Source organism: Lipotes vexillifer, unplaced genomic scaffold, assembly GCF_000442215.2.
Source record: "Lipotes vexillifer unplaced genomic scaffold, Lipotes_vexillifer_v1.1 scaffold1581, whole genome shotgun sequence".
Lineage (NCBI taxonomy): Eukaryota > Metazoa > Chordata > Mammalia > Artiodactyla > Lipotidae > Lipotes > Lipotes vexillifer.
This window is the reverse complement of record NW_006783235.1, coordinates 406,920-433,036: the sequence shown is the minus strand read 5'-3', so window position 1 is coordinate 433,036 and position 26,117 is coordinate 406,920. Positions and strand designations below refer to the sequence as shown.

The window sequence follows — 26,117 nt, the reverse complement described above, 5'->3', positions numbered from 1 at the left end:
TTTTGTATATTTACCTTGTATCTTGTCACCTTGCTAAATTCACAAGTACTAGTGTTAGTTTTTTTTGGTTGATTTCTTAGTACATGATTATATTATGTGTGAATAAAGACACTTTTTTTTCTTTCCGATCTCCAGGCATTTTATCCCATTTGTTAATTTTTTGTTATTTTATTTCACTCGCTAGGCCTTCAATATAGTGTTGAATAGAAGTGGTGAGAGTGGACATCCTTACCTGTTCTTTATCTTAAGTGGAAAGCATTTATCTTTCACCTTTAAGCATGGTGTTAGCTGTGGGCTTTTCATGTATGCCCTTTTAGACTGAGTAAATTCTCCTCTATTTTTATTTTTTTCTAAGAGTTGGTGTCTTGAATAGCATTGGATTTTGTCAAATACTTTTTCCTGCATCGATTTATATAATCATATGATTTTTCTCCTTTATTCTGTTAATATGGAGAATTACATTGGTTGATTTTTGAATGTTACAGCAACCTGAATTTCTGGGATACACTCTATTTGGTTATTTTTGTTTATTTAATTATAAAATATTTTATTTATATATACTTACAAGCACATTTTATTTTATATATATTTTTTCTGATGTGATTTGCTCACAATTAGTTGAGAATATTTGCATCTGTGTTTATGAGGGGTATTGGGTTTTGTTGTAAGGGTAATGCTGGCCTCACGTATGAATTTGGAAATATTCCCTGTTCTCCCATTTGTAGAAGAGTTTGTGCAGGATTGGTGTGATTTCTTCCTTAAAGGATTGTTAAAACTCACTAGTCAAACTGTTTGGGCCTGGAGTTTTCTTTGTGGGATGCTTAAAGCCCACATTTAATTTCTTTAATATCTGTATTAAATGTTTTCTCTTTATTCTTGAGTTAGTTTTGGAATTAAGGTTTGCAAGGAATTTGTTTATTTCATCTAAATTTTTGAATTTATCGTCATAATATTGTAATATTCCATTATTGTCCTTTTAATGTCTGTTGAGTCTGTAGTTATGTCCTCTCTTTCATTCCTGATTTTGGCTATTTCTATTTTCTCATTATTTCCTTGGTTAGAATAGTCTTAGGTTTATCAATTGTATTAATCTTTTCAAAGAATTGCCTTTTAGTTCATTAATTTTCTAGTTGTGTGTTTTCTATTTTATTGATTTCCACTCTCTTTTTACTGTTTCTTTCCTATTACCTATTTTGTATTTAATTTGCTCTTCTTTTTCTAGCTTCCTGAAGTGGGTGTGTAGATCTTTGATTCTAAATCTTTCTTATTTTCGAATGAGTATTTAATCTACAATTTTTTTTCCTAACACTGTTGTATCTCCATCTAACTAATTTTGATGTGTTATGTTTTCATTGTAATCTTTTCAAAATATTTTCTAATTGATTTTGTTACTTTTTTTAAACTTACAGACTATATATGAATTTAAAATTTTCCAGGTATTTGTGGATTTAACCAGTTTTGTTTTTGTTTTTGACTTCAAATTTAATTCTGTTGTTGTCATAAAACATACTCTGTGTAATTTAGTTTTAAAAAAAAATCATAGAGACTGATTTTATGGCCTAGCCTATGCTCTATCTTGGTGAAAATTCCTTATGTAATTGAAATGAATGTATATTCAGCTGTTGTTAGTTGTAGTGTTCTGTGAATGTCAACATGGGAAAGTTTATTCATAGTGTTAAGTCATCTGTATTCTTACTGATTTTCTGTTTTCCTCTTCTGTCAGTTACTGAGAGAGCAGCAGTAAAACTCTGTGTTGTGGATTTGTCTTTTTCTTCTTTCAGTTTTGTCAGTTTTTGCCTCATATATTTTGAAGTCTTGTTAGATACATACACATTTAGGATTGTTGGATCTCCTTGATGAATTGACGGTTATATCATGAAATGTTCCTTTTTATTTCTGGTAATATTCTTCTTTAAGGTCTACTTTTGTCTCATAGTAATAAAGCCTTTTCAGTTTTCTGACTTTTTGTTTTCGTGGTGTATTTATTTTTATTCTTTTAGTTTTAATGTATGTTTATTTTATATTGAAAGTGTATTTCTTGTGGACAGTCTGTGTTTGGGGCTTGCTTTTTTATCTAGCTTATCAGTTTCTTCCTTTTAAATTAGAGGATTTTCTCCACTATATAATATGACAGCCATATTGACTTTAACATTTTTGGTAAAAATTTACTGAAGTTATATCAGGTTGAAAGTTCATTTCTTCAGGGTCACTAGCCAAATTTTTTAAGTGTTTGTAGACACATATCGCTAGGTTAGTGGCTACCATATTGGGCTGTGTAGGTATAGAAAGATCCTATTAGGTAGTGCTGGTTTAGATTATTAATGTTTAATGTAATTACAGGTATGTTTTGAGTTTGTCTGCCATCTTGCTTTCCCTTTCCTATTTGTCCCATTTATTTTTTCTCTTCCTAGCTTCATTTGGGTTAGTTGGTTTTATTTTAGTGTTCTTATTTGTTTATTCATTCATTGATTCATTCTATTTTTTTTTTTTTAGTTGAAGGAAAGATTTTTAAAATTTTGTAGTGCCTTATACTTTTCAAAAGTTTCACAGACATGATTTAATATAATCCCATAATAACCCTTAATTTTAATCCCCTATGCCTATATTGCCCCTTTCCCCTTCTCTCTCCCCACTGTTAACTACTAGTTTACCCTCTATATCTGTGAGTCGGCTTCCTTTTTGTTTTATTCACTAGTTTGTTTTATTTTTAGATACCACATATAAATGATATATATATATTTTTAACATCTTTATTGGGGTATAATTGCTTTACAATGGTGTGCTAGTTTCTGCTTTATAACAAAGTGAATCAGTTATACATATACATATGTTCCCATATCTCTTCCCTCTTGCGTCTCGCTCCCTCCCACCCTCCCTATCCCATCCCTCCAGGCGGTCACGAAGCACCAAGCCGATATCCCTGTGCCATGCGGCGGCTACTTCCCACTAGCTATCTACCTTATGTTTGTTAGTGTATATATGTCCATGCCTCTCTCTTGCCCTGTCACAGCTCACCCTTCCCCCTCCCCATATGCTCAAGTCCGTTCTCCAGTAGGTCTCTGTCTTTATTCCTGTCTTACCCATAAGTTCTTCATGACATTTTTTTTCCCTTAAATTTCATATATATGTGTTAGCATACAGTGTTTGTCTTTTTCTTTCTGACTTACTTCACTCTGTATGACAGACTCTAGGTCTATCCACCTCATTACAAATAGCTCAATTTCGTTTCTTTTTATGGCTGAGTAATATTCCATTGTATATATGTGCCACATCTTCTTTATCCATTCATCCGACGGTGGGCACTTAGGTTGTTTCCATCTCCGGGCTATTGTAAATAGAGCTGCAATGAACATTTTGGTACATGACTCTTTTTGAATTTTGGTTTTCTCAGGGTATATGCCCAGTAGTGGGATTGCTGGGTCATATGGTAGTTCTATTTGTAGTTTTTTAAGGAACCTCCATACTGTTCTCCATAGTGGCTGAACCAATTCACATTCCCACCAGCAGTGCAAGAGTGTTCCCTTTTCTCCACACCCTCTCCAGCATTTATTGTTTCTAGATTTTTTGATGATGGCCATTCTGACTGGTGTGAGATGATATCTCATTGTAGTTTTGATTTGCATTTCTCTAATGATTAATGATGTTGAGCATTCTTTCATGTGTTTGTTGGCAGTCTGTATATCTTCTTTGGAGAAATGTCTATTTAGGTCTTCTGCCCATTTTTGGATTGGGTTGTTTATTTTTTTGTTATTGAGCTGCATGAGCTGCCTGTAAATTTTAGAGATTAATCCTTTGTCAGTTGATTCATTTGCAAATATTTTCTCCCATTCTGAGGGCTGTCTTTTGGTCTTGTTTATGGTTTCCTTTGCTGTGCAAAAGCTTTGAAGTTTCATTAGGTCCCATTTGTTTATTTTTGTTTTTATCTCCATTACTCTAGGAGATGGGTCAAGAAGGATCTTGCTGTGATTTATGTCATAGAGTGTTCTGCCTATGTTTTCCTCTAAGAGTTTGATAGTTTCTGGCCTTACATTTAGGTCTTTAATCCATTTTGAGCTTATTTTTGTGTATGGTGTTAGGGAGTGATCTAATCTCATACTTTTACATGTACCTGTCCAGTTTTCCCAGCACCACTTATTGAAGAGGCTGTCCTTTCTCCACTGTATATTCCTGCCACCTTTATCAAAGATAAGGTGACCATATGTGCATGGGTTTATCTCTGGGCTTTCTATCCTATTCCATTGATCTATCTTTCTGTTTTTGTGCCAGTACCATACTGTCTTGATTACTGTAGCTTTGTAGTATAGTCTGAAGTCAGGCAGCCTGATTCCTCCAGCTCCATTTTTTGTTCTCAAGATTGCTTTGGCTATTCGGGGTCTTTTGTGTTTCCATACAAATTGTGAAATTTTTTGTTCTAGTTCTGTGAAAAATGCCAGTGGTAGTTTGATAGGGATTGCATTGAATCTATAGATTGCTTTGGGAAGTAGAGTCATTTTCACAATGTTGATTCTTCCAATCCAAGAACATGGTATATCTCTCCATCTGTTTGTATCATCTTTAATTTCTTTCATCAGTGTCTTATAATTTTCTGCATACAGGTCTTTTGTCTCCTTAGGTAGGTTTATTCCTAGATATTTTATTCTTTTTGTTGCAATGGTAAATGGGAGTGTTTTCTTGATTTCACTTTCAGATTTTTCATCATTAGTATATAGGAATGCCAGAGATTTCTGTGCATTAATTTTGTATCCTGCTACTTTACCAAATTCATTGATTAGCTCTAGTAGTTTTCTGGTAGCATCTTTAGGATTCTCTATGTATAGTATCATGTCATCTGCAAACAGTGACAGCTTTACTTCTTCTTTTCCGATTTGGATTCCTTTTATTTCCTTTTCTTCTCTGATTGCTGTGGCTAAAACTTCCAAAACTATGTTGAATAAGAGTGGTGAGAGTGGGCAACCTTGTCTTGTTCCTGACCTTAGTGGAAATGCTTTCAGTTTTTCGCCATTGAGGATGATGTTGGCTGTGGGCTTGTCATATACGGCCTTTATTATATTGAGGAAAGTTCCCTCTACACCTACTTTCTGCAGGGTTTTTATCATAAATGGGTGTTGAATTTTGTCAAAAGCTTTCTCTGCATCTATTGAGATGATCATATGGTTTTTCTCCTTCAATTTGTTAATATGGTTAATCACATTGATAGATTTGCGTATATTGAAGAATCCTTGCATTCCTGGAATAAACCCCACTTGATCATGGTGTATGATCCTTTTAATGTGCTGTTGGATTCTGTTTGCTAGTATTTTGTTAAGGATTTTTGCATCTATGTTCATCAGTGATATTGGCCTGTAGTGTTCTTTCTTTGTCACATTCTTGTCTGGTTTTGGTATCAGGGTGATGGTGGCCTCGTAGAATGAGTTTGGGAGTGTTCCTCCCTCTGCTATATTTTGGAAGAGTTTGAGAAGGATAGGTGTTAGCTCTTCTCTAAATGTTTGATAGAATTCGCCTGTGAAGCCATCTGGTCCTGGGCTTTTGTTTGTTGGAAGATTTTTAATCACAGTTTCAATTTCAGTGTTTGTGATTGGTCTGTTCATATTTTCTATTTCTTCCTGATTCAGTCTTGGCAGGTTGTGCATTTCTAAGAATTTGTCCATTTCTTCCAGATTGTCCATTTTATTGGCATAGAGTTGCTTGTAGTAATCCCTCATGATCTTTTGTATTTCTGCAGTGTCAGTTGTTACTTCTCCTTTTTCATTTCTAATTCTATTGATTTGAGTCTTCTCCCTTTTTTTCTTGATGAGTCTGGCTAATGGTTTATCAATTTTGTTTAATCTTCTCATAGAACCAGCTTTTAGTTTTATTGTTCTTTGCTATTTTTTCCTTCATTTCTTTTTCATTTATTTCTGATCTGAGCTTTATGATTTCTTTCCTTCTGCTAGCTTTGGGGTTTTTTGTTCTTCTTTCTCTGATTGCTTGAGGTCCAAGGTTAGGTTGTTTTTTCGAGATGTTTCCTGTTTCTTAAGGTGGGCTTGTATTGCTGTAAACTTCCCTCTTAGAACTGCTTTTGCTGCATCCCATAGGTTTTGGGTTGTTGTGTCTCCATTGTCATTTGTTTCTAGGTTTTTTTTGACTTCCTCTTTGATTTCTTCAGTGATCACTTTGTTATTAAGTAGTATATTGTTTAGCCTCCATGTGTTTGTATTCATTACAGATCTTTTCCTGTAATTGATATCTAGTCTCATGGTGTTGTGGTTGGAAAAGATACTTGATACAATTTCAATTTTCTTAAATTTACCAAGGCTTGATTTGTGACCCAAGATGTGATCTATCCTGGAGATTGTTCCATGAGCACTTGAGAAAAATGTGTATTCTGTTGTTTTTGGATGGAGTGTCCTATAAATATCAATTAAGTCCATCTTGTTTAATGTATCATTTAAAGCTTGTTTTTCCTTATTTATTTTCATTTTGGATGATCTGTCCATTGGTGAAAGTGGGGTGTTAAAGTCCCCTTCTATGAATGTGTTACTGTCGATTTCCCCTTTTATGGCTGTTAGTATTTGCCTTATGTATTGAGGTGCTCCTATCTTGGGTGCTTAAATATTTACAATTGTTATATCTTCTTGGATCGATCCCTTGATCATTATGTAGTGTCCTTCTTTGTCTCTTCTAATAGTCTTTATTTTAAAGCCTATTTTGTCTGATATGAGAATTGCTACTCCAGCTTTCTTTTGGTTTCCATTTGCATGGAATATCTTTTTCCATCCCCTCACTTGCAGTCTGTATGTATCTCTAGGTCTGAAGTGGGTCTCTTGTAGACAGCATATATATGGGTCTTGTTTTTGTATCCATTCAGCCAATCTGTGTCTTTTGTTGGGAGCATTTAATCCATTTACATTTAAGGTAATTATCGATATGTATGTTCCTATTCCCATTTTGTAAATTGGTTTGGGTTCGTTATTGTAGGTCCTCTCCTTCTCTTGTGTTTCTTGCCTCGAGAAGTTCCTTTAGCATTTGTTGTAAAGCTGGTTTGGTGGTGCTGAACTCTCTCAGCTTTTGCTTGTCTGTAAAGGTTTTAATTTCTCCATCATATCTGAATGAGATCCTTGCTGGGTAGAGTAATCTTGGTTTCAGGTTTTTCTCCTTCAACACTTTCAGTATGTCATGCCAGTCCCTTCTGGCTTGCAGGGTTTCTGCTGAGAGATCAGCTGTTAACCTTATCGGGATTCCCTTGTGTGTTATTTTTCCCTTGCTGCTTTTAACATGTTTTCTTTGTATTTAATTTTTGACAGTTTGATTAATATGTTATATGTGTCTTGGCGTATTTCTCCTTGAATTTATCCTGTATGGGACTCTCTGTGCTTCCTGGACTTGATTAACTATTTCCTTTCCCATATTAGGGAAGTTTTCAACTATAATCTCTTCAAATATTTTCTCAGTCCCTTTCTTTTTCTCTTCTTCTTCTGGAACCCCGAAAATTCGAAAGTTGGTGCGTTTAATGTTGTTCCACAGGTCTCTGAGACTGTTTTCTGTTCTTTTCATTCTTTTTTCTTTATTCTTCTCTGCAGTAGTTATTTCCACTATTTTATCTTCCAGGTCACTTATCCGTTCTTCTGCCTCAGTTATTCTGCTATTGATCCCTTCTAGAGTACTTTTAATTTCATTTATTGTGTTGTTCATCGTTGCTTGTTTCATCTTTATTTCTTCTAGGTCCTTGTTAAATGTTTCTTGCATTTTCTCTATTCTATTTCCAAGATTTTGCATCATCTTTGCTATCGTTATTCTGAATTCTTTTTCAGGTAGACTGCCTATTTCCTCTTCATTTGTTAGGTCTGGTGCATTTTTATCTTGCTCCTTCATCTGCTATGTGTTTTTCTGTCTTCTCATTTTGCTTATCTTACTGTGTTTGGGGTCTCATTTTTGCAGGCTGCAGGTTCGTAATTCTCGTTGTTTTTGATGTCTGTCCCCAGTGGCTAAGGTTGGTTCAGTGGGTTGTGTAGGCTTCCTGGTGGAGGGGACTAGTGCCTGTGTTGTGGTGGATGAGGCTGGATCTTGTCTCTCTAGTCGGCAGGTGCACGTCTGGCGTTGTGTTTTGGGGTGTCTTTGGGCTTATGATTTTAGGCAGCCTCTCTGCTAATGGGTGGGGTTGTGTTCCTGTTTTTCTAAGTTGTTTGGCATAGGTTGTCCAGCACTGTAGCTTGCTGGTCGTTGAGTGAAGTTGGGTGCTGGTGTTAAGATGGAGGTCTCTGGGAGTGTTTTGCTGTTTGATATTATGTGGAGCTGGGAGGTCTCTTGTTGACCAGTGTCCTGAAGTTGGCTCTCCCATCTCGGAGGCAGAGCCTTGACTCCTGGCTGGAGCACCAAGGGCCTTTCATCCACATGGCTCAGAATAAAAGGGAGAAAAAGTAGAAAGAATTAGTAGAAGTATGAAGAAAGAAAGAAAGAAAGAGAGAGAGAGAGAGAGAGAGAGAGAGAGAAAGAAAGGAAGGAAGGAAGGAAGGGAGAGAGAGAAAGAAAGAAAGAAGGGAAGGAAGGAAGGAAGGAATAAAGGAAGGAAGGAAGGAAGAAAGAAGGAAAGAGGGCAAGATGGAAAGAAAGGGAGGGAGGGAGGAAGGAAGGAAGGAAGGAGGGAAGGAAGGAAAAAAGAAAGAAAGAAGATACAGTAAAACAAAATAAAGTATAATAAAGTTATTGAATAAAAAATAAATATTTAGAAATAAAAAAAGGGACGGATAGAACCTTAGGACAAATGTTGGAAGCAAAGCTATACGGACAAAATCTTACACAGAAGCATACACATACACCCTCAGAAAAAGAGATAAAGGGGAAAAAATCATAAACCTTGCTCTCAAAGTCCACCTCCTCAATTTGGGATGATTCGTTGTCTAAAGGAGGGAAGGAAGGAAGGAAAGAAAGAAAGAAAGGAAGGAAGAAAGGAAGAAAGAAAGAAAAAGAAAGAAAGAAAGAAGGAAAGAAAGAAGGTAAAGTGTAATAGAGTTATTAAAATTAAAATTAATTATTAAGAAACATTTTTAAAAAAACAATGGACGGTTAGAACCCTAGGACAAATGATGAAGCGAAGCTATAAAGACAAGATCTCACACAGAAGCATACACATACACATTCACAAAAAGAGGAAAAGGGGAAAAAATCATAGATCTTGCTCTAGAAGTCCACCTCCTCAATTTGGGATGATTCATTGTCTATTCATGTATTTCACAGATGCAGGGTACATCACGTTGATTGTGGAGCTTTAATCCGCTCTTTCTGAGGCTGCTGGGAGAGATTCCCCTTTCTCTTCTTTGTTCTTACAGCTCCCAGGGGCTCAGCTTTGGATTTGGCCCTGCCTCTGCATGTGGGTCGCTGGAGGGCATCTGTTTTTTGCTCAGATAGGGCGGGGTTAAAGTAGCCGCTGATTCGGGGGCTCTGGCGCACTCAGGCCGGGGGAAGGGAGGCGCACGGCGTGCGGGGCGGGCCTGCGGCAGCAGAGGCTGGTGTGATGTTCCACCAGCCTGAGGTCCGCCATGCGTTCTACCGGGGAAGTTGTCCCTGGATCCCGGGAACCTGGCAGTGGCGGGCTGTACAGGCTACCCGGAAGGGGGGTGTGGATAGTGACCTGTGCTCGCACACAGGCCCCTTGGTGGCGGCAGCAGCATCCTTAACGTCTCCCGCCCGTCCCTGGGGTCCGAGCAGCATCCTTACCCCCCCCCGCCTGTCCCTGGGGTCCGTGCTTTTAGTCGCGGCTCGCGCCAGTCCCTGGGGTCCGCGCTTTTAATCGCGGCTTGCGCCCGTCTCTGGGGTCCGCGCTTTTAGCCACGGCTCGCACCCATCCCTGGGGTTCGCGCTTTTAGCTGTGGCTCGCGTCCGTCTCTGGAGTTCCTTTAAGCATGCTCTTAAACCCCTCTCCTCGCGCACCAGGAAACAAAGAGGGAAGAAAAAGTCTCTTGCCTCTTCGGCAGGTGCAGACTTTTCCCCGGACTCCCTCCCGGCTAGCCGTGGTGCACTAATCCCTTCAGGCTATGTTCAAGCTGTCAACCCCAGTCCTCTCCCTGGGCTCCAACTGAAACCCGAGCCTCAGCTCGCAGCCCTGCCCGCCCCGTGGGTGAGCCGAGAAGCCTCTCGGGCTGGTGAGTGCCGGTTGGCACCGATCCTCTGTGCGGGAATCTCCCCGCTTTGCCCTCCGCACCCCCTGTTGCTGTGCTCTCCTCCTAGGCTCCAAAGCTCCCCCTTCTGCCTCCCACAGTCTCCGCCTGTGAAGGGGCTTCCTAGAGTGTGGAAACTTTTCCTCCTTCACAGCTCCCTCGCACTGGTGCAGGTGCCGTCCCTATTTTTTTGTCTCTGTTTTTTCTTTTTCTCTTTTGCCCTACCCAGGTACGTGGGGAGTGTCTTGCCTTTTGGGAGGCCTGAGGTCTTCTGCCATTATTCAGTAGGTGTTCTGTAGGAGTTGTTCCACGTGTAGATGTATTTCTGGTGTATCTGTTGGAAAGAAGGTGATCTCCACGTCTTATTCTTCCGCCATCTTCCCAGCACCCCCCCAAGTGATGTTTTGTAGTATTTGTCTTTCTTTGTCTCACTTACTACTTCATTTAGCATAATGCCCTCCAGGTCTGTCCATGTTGCTGCAAATGGCAAAACTTCATTCTTTTTTATGACTGAGTAGTATTCTATTGTATTGTATATATATATGCCATATCTTTATCCATTCATCTGTTGGTGGTCATTTCGGTTGCTTCCATACCTTGGCGATTGTAAATAATGCTGCTCTGAACATTAGGGTTCATGTATCTTTTTGAATTAGTGTTTTTGTTTTTTGGGGGTATATACTTGGGAGTGAAATTGCTAGATCATATGGTAGTTGTATTTTTAGGTTTTTGAGAAACCTCCATACTGTTTTCCACAGTGGCTGCACCAGTTTACATTTCACCAACAGTGTAGCATGGTTCCCTTTTCTTCACATCCTTGTCATTTGTCATTTGCGTTCTTTTTGATGATAGCCATTCTGACCGGTGTGAGGTGATATCTCATTGTGGTTTTGATTTGCATTTCCCTGATTAACGATGTTGAGTATCTTTTCGCCCATCAGCCATCTTCATTTCCTCTTTGGAAAAATGTCTGTTCAGTTCTTCTGCCCATTTTTTAAATGGGTTATTTGTTTTTTTGATTATGAGTTGTATGAGTTGTTTATATATGTGGGCTATTAACCCCTTATCAATCATATCATTTCCAAATATTTTCTCCCATTCAGTAGGTTGTCTTTTCGTTTTTTCAGTTGTTTCCTTTGCTGTGCCAAAGATTTTAAGTTTAATTAGGTCCCATTTATTTACTTTTGCTTTTGTTTCCTTTGCTTTAAGAGGCGGATCCAAAAATATATTGCTGTGATATATGTCAAAGAGTGTTCTGCCTATGTTTTCTTTCAGGAGTTTTATAGTGTAGGTCTTACATTTAGGTCTTTAATCCATTTTGAGTTTATATTTGTATACAGTGTTAGAGGATGTTCTAATTTCATTCTTTTACATGTAGCTGTCCAGTTTTCCCAGCACCACTTACTGAAGCGACTGTCTTTTCTCCATTGTATATTTTTGCCTTCTTTGTCATAGATTAATTGACCATAGGTGTGTGGGTTTATTTCTGGGCTCTCTATCCTGTTGCATTGATCTATGTGTCTTTTCTTTTTTTGGTGCCAGTGCCATACTGTTTTGATTACTGTAGCTTTGTAGTATAATCTGAAGTCTGGAAGCATGATTCCTCCATCTCTGTTCTTCTTTCTCAAGATAGCTTTAGCTATTCAGTGTCTTTTGTGTTTCCATACAAGTTTTAAAATTATTTGTTCTAGTTCTGTGAAAAATGCCATTGGTAATTTGATAGGGATTGCAGTGAATCTGTAGATTGCCTTGGGTAGTATGGTCATTTTAACAATGTTAATTCTTTCAATCCAATAACACATGTATATCTTTCTATTTGTGTCTTCAGTTTCTTTCATCTGTGTCTTATATTTTTCCGAGTACACGTCTTTTACCTTGCTAGGTAGGCTTATTCCTAGATATTTTATTCTTTTTGATGTGGTGGTAAATGGGGTTGTTTACATTCTCTTTCTGATAGTTCACTGTTAGTGTATAGAGATGCAACATATTTCTGTATATTAGTATTGTATCCTGCAACTTTACTGAATTCATAGATAAGCTCTAGTAGTTTTCTGGTAGTGCTTAGGATTTTCTATGTATAGTGTCATGTCACTTCTAGATAATGACAGTTTTACTTCTTCTCTTCCAATTTGGGCTCCTTTTATTTCTTTTTCTTGTCTGATTGTGGTTAGGACTTCTAAAACTATGTTGAATAAAAGTGGTAAGAGTGGGCATCCTTGTTTTGTTCCTGATCTTAGAGGAAATTGAGCATGACGTTAGCTGTGTATTTGTCATGTATGGCCTTTATTATGCCCACTTTCTGGAGAGTTTTTATCATAAATGTTGAACTTTAACGTAAGGTTTTCCTGCATCTATTGAGATGGTCATATGGTTTTAATTCTTCAATTTGTTAATGTGGTGTATCACATTGATTGATTTGTGAGTATTGAAAAATCCTTGCATCCCTGGGGTAAATCCTACTTGACAAAGGTGAATGATCCTTTTAATGTTTTGTTGGATTGAACTTGCTTATCTCCTGTTGAGGAGTTTTGCATCTATCTTCAGCAGTGATATTGGCCGGTAATTTTTTTTCTCAATATGTTTGTCTGGTTTTGGTATTAGGGTGATTCTGGCCTCAGAGAATGAGTTTGGAAATGTTCCTTCCTCTACAATTTTTGTGGAATAGTTTGAGAAGGATAGCTGTTAACTCTTCTCTAAATGTTTGGTAGAATTCACTTGTGAAGCCATCTGGTCCTGGACTTTTGTCTGTTTGGCGTTTTTTTTTTTTTTAAATTACTGATTCATTTTCATTACTGATAATTGATGTGTTCATACTTTTCTATTTCTTCTTGGTTCAGTCTTGGGAGATTGTACCTTTCCAAGATTTTGTCTGTTTCTTCTAGGTTTTTCATTTTATTGGCATATAGTTGTTCTTAGTAGTCTCTTTTGATCTTTTGTATTTCTGTGGTGTTGTAACTTATACTTTTTCATTTCTGATTGGACCGTTTCTCTTTTTCTCTGATGAATCTGGCTAAAGGTTTATTCGTTTTGTTTATCTTTTCAGAGAGCAAGCTTTTAGTTTCATTGATCTTTTCTGTTGTTTTTTTAGTCTCTGTTTCATTTATTTCTGCTCTGATCTTTATGGTTTCTTTCCTTCTACTAACTTTGAGTTTTGTTTCTTCTTTTGCTTGTTTCTTCAGGGGTAAGTTAGGTTCTTTATTTGAGTTTTTTCTTGCTTCCTGACATAAGCTTGTATCACTGTAAAGTTCCCTCTTAGAACTGCTTTTTCTCGTCCCATATGTTTTGGATCGTCATTTTTCAGTGTTATTTGTCTCTAGGTATTATTTCCTCTTTGATTTCTTCAGTGATCCATTGGGTTTTTAGTAGCAAATTCTTTAGCCTCCACATGTTTGTGTTTTTTTGCAGTTTTTTTCTTGTACTTGGTTTCTAATCTCACAGCATTGGCAAAGATGCTTGATATGGTTGCAGTTTTCTTAATTTTACTGGGGCTTATTTTGTGACATTTCTCTAAGTTATTGTTTGTCCGAAAATTTTTTTTGTTTAGTCTTCATTTTTAAAGTTTTTTTCCTAGACAGATAATTTTAAGTTTATTGTTCTTTTCCTGTACTTTAAGATGTCATTTCATTGTCTTTTGCCTACATTGTTCCTAATGAGAGATATTTGCAGTCATGTTTATCCCTTTCTCTCTGTATATATTTCTTTCTGCTCTGAACGCTTTTAAAAATTTTTCTTTATCATTTTTTTTAGCAAATCAATTATGACATGTTTGATATTGTTTTCTTTGTCTTTATCCTGCCTTGGGTTCATTGTGCTTTTTTGATTCATGAGTTCATAGTTTCCATCAAATTTGAAACTTTCTGGCTATTATTTTGTGAAATGTTTTTTGTGTCCCCTCTTATTCTGCTAGTATCCTTAATTCTGTCCCATAAGTTACTGAGCCTTTATTTATTTTCATTCTAGCCTTTTCTGTTCTTCAGTTTGGGTAGATTTTACTGTGGCATTTTAGGTTCAAGTTCACTAGCCTTTTCTTTTGTAGCATCTAGTTGGCTGTCATCCCCAGTCATTAAAGTTTTCATTTCAATTATTGTATTTTGCATCATTAGACATTTCATTTGGATCTTTTTTATATCTTCATTTTGACTCCTATTTGTTCATGCTTTCCTTTCCTTGGGCATATTTATAATAGCGGTGTCAAAATCCTAGTTTGCTATGTCATTATCTCTTTATTTCTTGTTGTGTTTTGATTAACTGATTTCTTGTCTTTGGGTCACATTTTTGTGCTTTGAATGTCTAGTAATTTCTAATTAGATGCTGAACCTTGTGAAAGTTATATTGTGACTACTGGATTTGTTGTCTTCCTTTAAAGGGTCTTGAGTTTTCTTTTGGTGGGGAGTAGGTTACTTGTGTATTAGCTTAATACTTTTCAAAGGCTGGTGTTTAAGTTATGTTTGTGTGCATCTAGAGTAGTCATTACTTCTAAGACATGCTAAGGCGTGCCCTTTGTGGTTTCTCTGCTGATTGCCCTCGGTATTTAAGGAGATTTCTCTATTCTGGTTGGTGGGAACTAGAATGTCTTCTAGCCCTTTGTGAGCTCTGGGGATTTCTCCGCTCATAGCACTCTAATAATTGTTCCTTCCATGGTAATTATTCTTTGTCTATCCTTGTGGACTTGCATCCTAAGAGTGTTCAGTTTGGTATTCAGTTAAAGACTACAGGGGTCTCATATAGTTTTCTGGAGTTCTTTCTCTGTGTAGCTCCCTTTTCATGGATGCTCTATCTCAGCCATCACAAAGTAAAAATTCTGTTTTCTTATCTCAGTGAGATTGTCATAGTGGGCTTGAGTTACCCTGCCTGTGTCATGATCTAGAAAGTGCCACTAGGCAAAAAGCAGTAGAGTGTAATTGTAGCACTCACCTCATTTGTTTGCCTTTTCTCAGGGATCATAGTCCTGCACAACTGAGATTCAATGTCTAAAAACAGTTGTTTCTTATATTTTTAATTTTATTTCCATTTCTTTATATTTTTCTAGTCTGATGTAGCATTTATTTTTTCACGGCCAGTGCAGAAGTCTTCAAGTATCTTTGAGAAATATATGTATTTATGTAGTTACTTTATATTTTAAATATAAAATATATGTATTTTATGTGTATTATGCAAATATAAGTAAATGTATTTTATATACATATGTAATACTTCATATATATATATATATATATATAAAATATGTACATTTACATATGTTTTTGTTGGTGACACTTTTCTGTCTTGGTCCTGTATTTAGGTTTTGACTGTTAGATGGGATTAGGAGTGTGGTTAATTATGATGGCTACACATGAGAAGAAGAGTCCTGGGAGCTGTCTTAGGTCAAGAGGCACGTTGATGGTTTATGAGTTCTTCAAGGTAGGGTGGAGGATTGAAACAGCAGGAGAACTTAGGTCATAGCATGGGGAGAGGGGAACATAAGTCATGCTGAAGTGGTGAGGTGAATGAATAATAGTGAAAATTAGCAACAAAATTAATAGAAAGGGAATGGAGGCAGGAGAGTTGTACAGAATGGTCCAGTTGTTGTTGTGTAAATGAAAAATGAGTACTAGCTGTATCACATATGCTTCTTTCATTCAGTACCTAGTATTTAATGCAGGCTGCTGCTTAAAGTTTCTGACTTGGGCTTTTGCAAGGGTGGATTGAGTTAATTTTAATGCACATTTATTGAATGCCAACTCTTTGCCAGACATTTTTATATACATGGAGAATATAAATATATAGAGTTCAAACTTTTGGGGAACTCATTTTATAATTAAACAGACACATACTTCCAGTATGTAATCTCATGATGCCAAGGCATGTCAAGGTATTAAGGGAAGGAGGATTTCATACGCCGGTTTTGAGGAAATGATGCTTGAGACTTAAAGGATGAGTACGAATCACCCTGGCATATAGAGGTGTGTGTACACAAGGAATTGTGAGAGCAAGGCGTGGAAGTAGGAGATAACATGATATAAAAGTGTCTGTGTGTGCATGTTTGTGTTTATGTATGTACATAGGTAAATACAACTATAAGTAACTTAACAATATTAGATTATAAAACAAGAGGAGAGTGAATGGAGATGAAATTCTAAGAGTTGATAGGACTTTGTAAACCAAGAAGTTTGAATTATTCAGTAGGGAGTATATCATCAAATTAGGTTCATTTGCGTTATTAGAGAACCCCAGAATAGCCATTGGTTAATATAGAATATATAGAATATAAAAATAGTTAACTTTTTTCTTTTTCTGAATTTTATTTTTTTATACAGCAGGTTCTTATTACTTATCTATTTTATACATATTAGTGTATATATGTCAATCCCAATCTCCGAGTTTATCCCCCGCCCCCCCCCCCCATTTGGTGTTCATACGTTTGTTCTCTACATCTGTGTCTTTATTTCTGCCTTGGAAACCTGTTCATCTGTACCATTTCTCTAGGTTCTAAATATCTGCATAAATATAGGATATTTGTTTTTCTCTTTCTGACTTACTTCACTCTGTATGACAGTCTCTAGGTCCATCCACGTCTCTACAGATGACCCAGTTTTGTTCCTTTTTGTGGCTGAGTAATATTCCATTCCATTGTAGATATGTACCACGTCTTCTCTATCTGTTCGTCTGTTGATGGGCATTAGGTTGCTTCCATGACCCGGCTATTGTAAATAGTGCTGCAGTGAACATTGGGGTGCATGTGTCTTTTTGAATTTTGGTTTTCTCTGGGTATATGCCCAGTAGTGGGATTGCTGGGTCATATGGTAATTCTATTTTTAGTTTTTTAAGGAACCTCCATACTGTTCTCCATAGGGGCTGTATCATTTTACCTTCCCATCAACAGTGCAAGAGCATTCCCTTTTCTCCACACCCTCTCCAGCATTGGTTGTTTGTAGATTTTCTGATGATGCCTATTGTAACTGGTGTGAGATGATACCTCATAGTTTTAATTTGCATTTCTCTAATAATTAGTGATGTTGAGCAGATTTTCATGTGCCTCTTGGCCATCTGTATGTCTTTGGAAAAATGTCTATTTAGGTCTTCTGCACATTTTTTGATTGGCTTGTTTTTTTAATATTGAGCTGCATGAGCTGTTTTCATATTTTGGAGATTAATCCTTTGCTAGTTGCTTCATTTATAAATATTTTCTCCCATTCTGACTGTTGCCTTTTCCTCTGGTTTATGGTTTCCTTAGCTGTGCAAAAGATTTTAAGTTTAATTACGTCTCATTTGTTTATTTTTGTTTTTATTTTCATTATTTTAGGGGGTGGGTTAGAAAAGATCTTTCTGTGATTTATGTCAAAGAGTGTTCTTATGTTTTCCTCTAAGAGTTTTACAGTATCCAGTCTTACATTTAGGTCTTTAATCCATTTTGAGTTTATTTTGTGTATGGTGTTAGGGAGTGTTCTAATTTCATTCTTTTACATGTAGCTGTCCGGTTTTCCCAGCACCACTTATTGAAGAGACTGTCTTTTCTCCATTGTATATCCTTGCCTCCTTTGTGATAGGTTAGTTGACCATAGGTATGTGGATTTATCTGTGGGCTTTCTATCCTGTTCCATTGATCTAAATTTCTGTTTTTGTGCCAGTACCATATTGTCTTGATTACTGTAGCTTTGTAGTGTAGTGTGAAGTCAGGAAGTCTGATTCCTCCAGCTCCATTTTTTTACCTCAAGATTGCTTTTGCTATTTGGGGTCTTTTGTGTCTCCATACAAATTTTAAGATTTTTTTGTTCTAGTTTTGTAAAAAATGCCATTGGTAATTTGATAGGGATTGCATGGAATCTGTAGATTGCTTTGTGTAGTATAGTCATTTTCACAGTATTGATTCTTCCAATCCAAGAACATGGTATATCTCTCTGTCTGTGTCATCTTTGATTTCTTTCATCAGTGTCTTATAGTTTTCTGAGTACAGATCTTATACCTCCTTAGGTAGGTTTATTCCTAGGTATTTTATTCTTTTTGTTGCAGTGGTGAATGGGATTGTTTCCTCAGTTTCTCTTTCTGATCTTTCGTTGTTAGTGTATAGGAATGCAAGATATTTCTGTGCATTAATTTTGTATCCTGCAACTTTACCAAATTCATTGATGAGTTCTAATTGTTTACTGGTGACATCTTTAGGATTTTATATGTATAGTATCATGTCATCTGTAAACAGCAACAGTTTTACTTCTTCTTTCCCAATATGTATTCTTTTATTTATTTTTCTTCTCTGAATGCCGTGGCTAGGACTTCCTAAACTATGTTGAATAAGTGTGGCGAGAGTAGACATCCTTGTCTTGGTCCTGATCTTAGAGGAAATGCTTTCAGTTTTTCACTGTTGAGAATGATGTTTGCTGTGCGTTTGTCATATATGGCCTTTATTATGTTGAGGTAGTTTTCCTCTGTGCCCACTTTTTGGAGAGTTTTTATCATAAATGGGTGTTGAGTTTTGTCAGAAGCTTTTTCTGCATCTATTGAGATGATCATAGGGTTTTTATTCTTCAATTTGTTAGTATGGTGTATCACATTGATTGATTTGCATATATTGAAGAATCCTTGCATCCCTGGGATAAATCCCACTTAATCATGGTGTATGATCCTTTTAATGTGTTGTTGGATTCTATTTGCTAGCATTTTTTTAAGGGTTTTTGCATTTGCATCAGTGATATCGGTCTGTAATTTTCCTTTTTTGTAGTATCTTTAGTTTTGGTATCAGGGTGATGGTGGTCTCATAGAATGAGTTTGGAAGTGTTCCTTTTTCTGCAGTTTTTTGGAAGACTTTGAGAAGGATGGTTGTTAGCTTTTCTCTAAATGTTTGATAGAATTCACCTGTGAAACTCTCTGGTCCTGGACTTTTGTTTGTTGGGAGATTTTTAATCACAGTTTCAGTTTCATTACTTGTGACTGGTCTGTTTATATTTTCTTTATCTTCCTGGTTCAGTTTTGGAAGGTTATACCTTTCTAAGAGTTCATCCATTTCTTCTAGGTTGTCCATTTTATTGGCATAGAGTTGCTTTAGTAGTGTCTTAGGATGCTTTATATTTCTGCGGTGTCCGTTGTAACTTCTCCTTTATCATTTCTAATTTTATTGATTAGAGTTCTCTCCCTCTTTTTCTTGATGAATCTGGATAAAGGTTTATCAATTTTGTTTATCTTCCCAAAGAACCAGCTTTTAGTTTTATTGATCTTTGCTATTGTTTTCTTCGTTTCTGTTTCATTTATTTCCACTCTGATCTTTATGATTTGTTCTACTAACTTTGGATTTTGTTTGTTCTTCTTTCTCTAGTTCCTTTAGGTGTAAGGTTAGATTGTTTATTTGAGATTTTTCTTGTTTCTTGATTTAGGCTTGTATAGCTATAGACTTCCCTCTTAGAACTGCTTTTGCTGCATCCCATAGGTTTAGGATCATCATGTTTTCATTGTGTTTGTTTCTAGGTATTTTTTGATTTCCTCTTTGATTTCTTCAGTGATCTCTTTGTTATTTAGTAATGTATTGCTTAGCCTCCATGTGTTTGTGTTTTTTACGTTTTTTTCCCTGTAATCTATTTCTAATCTCAGCATTGTGGTTGGAAAAGATGCTTGATATGATTTCTATTTTCTTAAATTTACTGAGGCTTGATTTGTGACCCAAGATGTGATCTATCCTGGAGAATGTTCTGTGTGTACTTGAGAAGAAAGTGTAATCTTTTTTTCGGATGGAATGTCCTATAAATATCAATTAAATTAAACTGGTCTATTTTGTTTAAAGCTTTTATTTCCTTATTAATATTCTGTCTGAGTGATCTGTCCATTGGTGTAAGTGAGATGTTAAAATCCCCCACTATTATTGTGTTACTGTCAATTTCCTCTTTTATAGCTGTTAGCATTTGCCTTATGTATTGAGGTACTCCTATGGTGGGTGCATATATATTTATAATTGTTATATCTTCTTCTTGGATTGATCCCTTGATCATTTTGTAGTGTTCTTTCTTGTCTCTTGTAACATTCTTTATTTTAAAGTCTAGTTTATCTGATTTGAGTATTGCTACTCCAGTTTTCTTTTGATTTTCATTTGCATGGAATATCTTTTTCCATCTCCTCACTTTCAGTCTGTATGTGTCCCTAGTTCTGAAATGGGTTTCTTGTAGACAGCATATATATGGGTCTTGTTTTTGTATCCATTCAGTGAACCTGTGTCTTTTGGTTGGAGCATTTAATCCATTCATGTTTAAGGTAATTATCGAAATGTGTGTTCCTATTACCATTTGCTTAATTGTTTTTTGTTTGTTTTTGTAGGTCCTTTTCTTCTATTTTGTTTCCCCCTTAGAGAAATTCCTTTAGCATTTCTTGTAGAGCTAGTTTGGTGTTGCTGAATTTTCTTAGCTTTTGCCTGTCTGTAAAGCTTTTGATTTCTCTGTTGAATATGAATGTGATTGTTGCTGGGGAATATTACTTGTAGGTTCTTCCCATCATCACTTTAAATTTATCGTGCCACTCCCCTCTGCCTTGTAGAGTTTCTGTTGAGAAATCAGCTGTTAACCTTATGGGAGTTCCTTTGTATGTGGATTGTCATTTTTCTCTTCTTGCTTTTAATAAGTTTTCTTTGCATTTAATTTTTGTCAGTTTGACTACTATGTGTCTCGGCGAGTTTCTTCTTGGGTTTCTCCTGCCTAGGACTCTGCGCTTCCTGGACTTGGGGGGCTATTTTCTTTCCTGTGTTAGGGAAGTTTTGTACTATAATCTCTTCAGATATTTTCTCGGGTCCTTTCTCTCGTGTCCTTCTGGGACCCCTATAATGGAAATGTGGGTTTGTTTAATGTTGTCCCAGAGGTCTTTTAAGCTGTCTTCATTTCTTTTAATTCTTTTTTCTTTATTCTGTTCTGTGGCAGTGAATTCCACCGTTCTGTCTTCCCAGTCACTTATCTGTTTTTCTGCCTCAGTTATTCTGCTGTTGATTCCTTCTAGTGTATTTTTCACTTTAGTCATTGTATTGGTTGTCTCTGTTTGTTTTTTCGTTCTTCTAGGTGTTTGTTCTTTAATTCTTCTAGGTCTTTATTAAACATTTTTTGCATCTTCTCAGTATTTGCCTCCATTCTTTTCCCTGCGTCCTGGATCATCTTCACTATCGTTATTCTGAATTCTTTTTCTGGAAGGTTGCCTATCTCCACTTCTTTAGTTGTTCTTCTGGGGTTTTATCTTGTTCCTTCATTTGGTACATAATCCTCTGCCTTTTTATCTTGTCCATCTTTCTGTGAATGTGGTTTTTGTTCCACAGGATGCAGGATTGTGGTTCTTCTTCTGCAGTCTGCCCTCTCTGGTGAGTGAGTCTGCCTAAGAAGCTTGTGTATTTCCTACTGGGAGGGACTGGTGGTGGGTAGATCTGGGTGTTGCTCTGGTAGGCAAAGCTCAATAAAACTTTAATCCTCTTTTCTGCTAATGGGTGAGTTCCTTCCCTGTTGGTTGTTTGGCCTGAGGCGACCCAACACTGGAGTGTAAAGGCTCTTTGGTGGGGCTAATGGTGGAATCTGGGAGGGCTTGCACCAAGGAGTACTTCCCGGAACTTCTGCTGCCAGTGTCCTTGTTCCCGCAGTGAGCCACAGTGCCCTCCGCCTCTGCAGGAGACCCTCCAACACTAGCAGGTAGGTCTAGTTCAGTCTAGACCCATGCTCCTTCCCCATGGGTCATGGTGCACACAGTACTTTGTGTGTGCCCTCCAAGAGTGGAGTCTCTATTTCCCCCAGTCCTGTTGAAGTCCTGAAATCAAATCCTACTAGCCTTCAAAGTCTGATTCTCTGGGAATTCCTCCTGTTGCCATACCCCCGGGTTGGGAAGCCTGACAGTGGGGCTCAGGACCTTCACTCCAGTCTGTGGACTTCTGTGGTATAATTGTTCTCCAGTTTTGAGTCACCCACCTAGTGGTCATGGGGTTTGATTTTATTGTGATCGCGCCCCTCCTACCATCTCATTGCACCTTCTTCTTTGTCTTTTGATGTGGGGTATCTTTTTTGGTGAGTTCCAGTGTTCTCTTGTCAATGATTGTTAAGCTGTTAGTTGTGATTCCAGTGCTCTCGCAAGAGGGAGTGAGCGCACGTCCTTCTACTCTGTCATCTTGAACCAATCTCTAACTTTTCTTTCATATAGAAGAAATCAAGTAGGCAATTTAGTGTGGTCTTCTGGGACCAAGTCTTCTAGTTCTGTTCCTCCATTGTCTTTAAAATGTACCTCTTAGTCTAGATAACAGGAACGAGGATGCCCTCTTTTTTGTAACTTCCAGAAAGTCCTATATAGTACTTTCATTTCCACCTTATTGGAGACTTGATTAAGGTTTCACTCTCCAGCAAGGGAGGGACATTACATCTCCAAATAAAATTGGGTTCTATTGGTAGGAAAGAAAAGGCATAGCAGTTGTCTTTATGACAGGGAGTCAAAGAAGAGGAGTACTGTGGTCAGATACGCCTTTTATGATACTCTAAAGGTATTTAGGGTGGGGGTTGGAGAATGAAAGGGAGCAGGAAAGACTGGGGTTTTGGAGACTAATTTGGTTTTTCCAGTTGTCTAAGTGAGAGATAAGCAGATCTGATCTAGGGCTGCTGCTTTAAGAATGGGGAGGAAGGAGTATATATTAGTTGGGACTCTTGGTTGTAGGTAGCAGAGACCAAACTTAAATTGGTTTAACCACCCCCCCCCCAAAAAAAGGGGAGGGATTTATTATTAGAACACAAACGTCTCATAGGACATATAGGAATGCACCTGGGTTTTAGGAATAGCTCAAACTAGAGTCATGAATGCTTTTATGAATCTTCTTACCATCTTCCTTTTTTCCCCTCTAAGTTCTATTTTTGCTTTTCTTGATATAGATAAATTTTTCCTGAATTCTGTGCCTCATGACAGAAATGGTCTCTGCCAATGCCTTTCGAGTTCTCCTTTGTTATAGAGTAAACCATTTAGCCTTGGTTTCAAATTCCTGGAGAGTGACTATGATTAAAATTAATTGGTTCAGGTCCCTACCTCTGAAACAGTCAGTTGTGGCCCGGGATGGAGGTGAACTCCCATGATAATCATTTGGTGTTCACTGTAGTTGAGAAATCTTTTGGAAATGACAGTCATAGGTTTAGATGGGAGGAGTAAGATGATCCTGAGATTTCTGACTCGGGTAAGTGGGTGGTTGGTGATGCCAGGTAGCTTAATTCAGATATATAGAAGAAGGATCAAGTATTGTGGAAGTAGATGCTGGGTTCACTTTTTGTTCTTACTGTGTTCAGCATGGCATTTAAATATTGTAGGCAGTTGTTTAAATCACAGAAACTTTGGGTGGGTAAATTAGAAAGGTATCAGTATAATTGTGGTAGTTTAAGTCATGAGAGTGGATTTAATGTCCCAAGGGGAATGTCTAGAGATTAAAAAGTATAATTGGCAAAGACTGGAAACCCAAACAAAGTTGATATTTAAGGGTTGAGAAAAGGAGGAAGAGTGGAACCACACAGTTTTTATGCGGAAGTATGTAAATTTGAGAATTCTACTTATATGTTAAATATTCTTAGAGCTCTGAAGATGAGTGGGTTGAGGCTGTTCCTTCCCACACTTCTGGCGAGGAAAAGGCCTGGAAGGTGAAAGATGAAAAGTCAGAAAAAGAAGACAACGAAGTTATTCAGGTAAGCCGCCTGATTTTAAACAAAGCGTCAACTTATAAGAGTAGATGAATGTTAAAATGAAAGATGATTGTAATTTAGTAAGAAGAAAAACTAGACTTTGTAAACAGTATACTTTTATGAGTAATTTTAGCAATAATGCTGTTTGCTGATCCTTTTCACTCTCCTTCTTCTCCTGTGGGAAAGTTAGCATTTGTCCCTATTCTAGTCCCTCAGAGGGTTTCCTGCCTCTGGTTGTTGATAAGGAAGTGGCACTTTTCCCCTTATATATTTGAAGTCTTGTATTGTTGCATCTATCTGACTTTTCTACAGCGAGTAGAGTTCAGTCACAGTTTTTCTTTCCCTTCACTTCATGCCATAATTTTCTTAGCAATGCTTATAGTTGAATAGTTCACAAATTTTGGGTTATAGTTCATATGCCTGAGGAAGAATGTTATATTTACACTGTTAGCAACAGTGAAGAAAGAAAGGTGAAAAGAACTATGTTTGAGTGCCTATTGTATATCCGGCATTGGACTAGATGCCTTAAGTCAGTTTTCTTGGTAACTCCTTAAAACATTCCTGAAAGGTAGGTATTTTAATCCATTTTTACAGGGGAGAGAAGAAGGCTTAGAGAGAATAAGAAACTTGCTTTAAGTTATACAGCCATGTGGGATTTAATCCAGGTTTGAGTGCCTCCAGAATCTCTAATTTATTGTTAAGTGTTTAGTGTTGTTCTAATCAATTTAGATTGAAGTGACTTCTTTTTCTTAACAGAGGGATGAATGGATGACTGTTGATTTTATGTCTGTTAAAACTGTGTCATCATTATCACTCAAAGCTGAAAAGGAAACAATAAGGAAAATAGAGCAAGAGAAAACCCAAGCACTTGAACAGGTAAGAGAACATTTAAAATGCTTTACCTTTCTGATTTGCCTTTAACTGATACACATTTATGTAAATGCAGTTTTCCTTGTAAGACATTATTTTTTGTGGTATTTAGTAAATCAGTGGGAACAACTATGAAATGTGATATATTCTTTTAAATTTTTTTTGTAGGAAATGAGTTTAAATGTATATTATATTTATAAATCTAGGGCATATATGGTTGAGTACAGAATTTGGTTTATAGCTGAAAATCTTCAAGGTGAGAATTTAAAGCATTCTTGAGTTGGTAGTGCCTTGAAGTGATTGGCAGAAATAACTACCAGTCCTTTCTAAAGGCTGACACTGTCAATTTAGGTCTCACAGGTCTCCCAGAAGCAAGTTCTATGGCATTTAAGGTCATAATCTAAAATCACACTATACATGAAAATGTAACAATAGTCCATGAATGAGAGTCATCCGAAACAATAAACAACTGAATCAGACTCATAAAACCTTTATCTTTTGGAATATTTAATAGCTTTATATAGTAATAGGAGGTATAGAAAATATGAATAAGGGTTAAAAGTTTAATAAGAAGGCGGATTTGAGAAAGAGCCAATATTAGAAATGAAAAATATTAGAGTTGAAATTAGAAACTTGTAAAATGGTGAAGCAACAAACTGAATACAGCTGAAGACAGAATTAGTGAACAAGAAGATAGTCTTTAAGAATTTAGACTATCAAATTCAAGAATTTGAATGAAACATAGAGGCACAAATAAATGAAAAATATGAAAGAGTGATTATGAAGTCCTGTGATCAGTGTTTTGTGTTTTTGTTTCTTCCCCAGTTTGATTTTAATTCTGAAAATGTTGGTGTGGTAAACTGTATTGACTTTATAATTAAGTAGCTGCCCATTTGGAACTTTGGGGCCAGAGGTTTTTGGAATATCTTTACTAAGTTCTGTTTTGTCTCTGAGTTAGACCTGAGGAAGTTAGGGGGAAAGTACCAAAGGGGTGTAACCAGTGGGTAGTAGAGCAAGAAGGAGGAGCTGCATGAAGTCAGGAAGTTGATTTTACCCATTGTGATTACATGCTTTCTTCTGAAATCATGCTCTGCTGTTTGTGGGCATGAATGGTCTGGTATGTTCAGGTATCCCTGGCTTATGATCTTAGGTTTTGCACATATTCGTCTGTTCTCTATATCAAACAACGGAATGTAGTAAACTCCTGAGTATCTTTAATACGTTGAAACAGTGATTAGTTTTTCTTAGAAATACTGTTACAGAAAACCACCTTTCCTTTCCTAAGAAGCTATAGTACTTTGTCATGCTTATCTTACCAACTTTCCAGCATTGAATTACAGCTTTTCTAATTAATATAATCTTTTCTTACAAATTCTTATATAAACTTCTCTGATTCAAGTAAGTCAGTGTCTGTTGATTTGCTCATTTGCTTATGTAGTTTTTGTCTTTTTTTTTTTTGCATCTAAATCATTTTTTCCATTCCTGC

The 26,117-nt window shown here is 36.8% G+C and overlaps 1 protein-coding gene across 1 annotated transcript in view; it reads left to right on the top strand.

Annotated features, from left to right (window-relative positions):
- The window catches only part of CWF19L2 (CWF19 like cell cycle control factor 2), a 192,226-nt gene that overhangs the window by 6,291 nt on the left and 159,818 nt on the right, over positions 1-26,117 (top strand). Inside the window, exons 4-5 of the mRNA XM_007455881.1 lie at positions 23,654-23,764; positions 24,518-24,637. Coding sequence (XP_007455943.1) covers positions 23,654-23,764; positions 24,518-24,637 — 231 coding nt within the window. The remainder of the gene's footprint in view (positions 1-23,653; positions 23,765-24,517; positions 24,638-26,117) is intronic.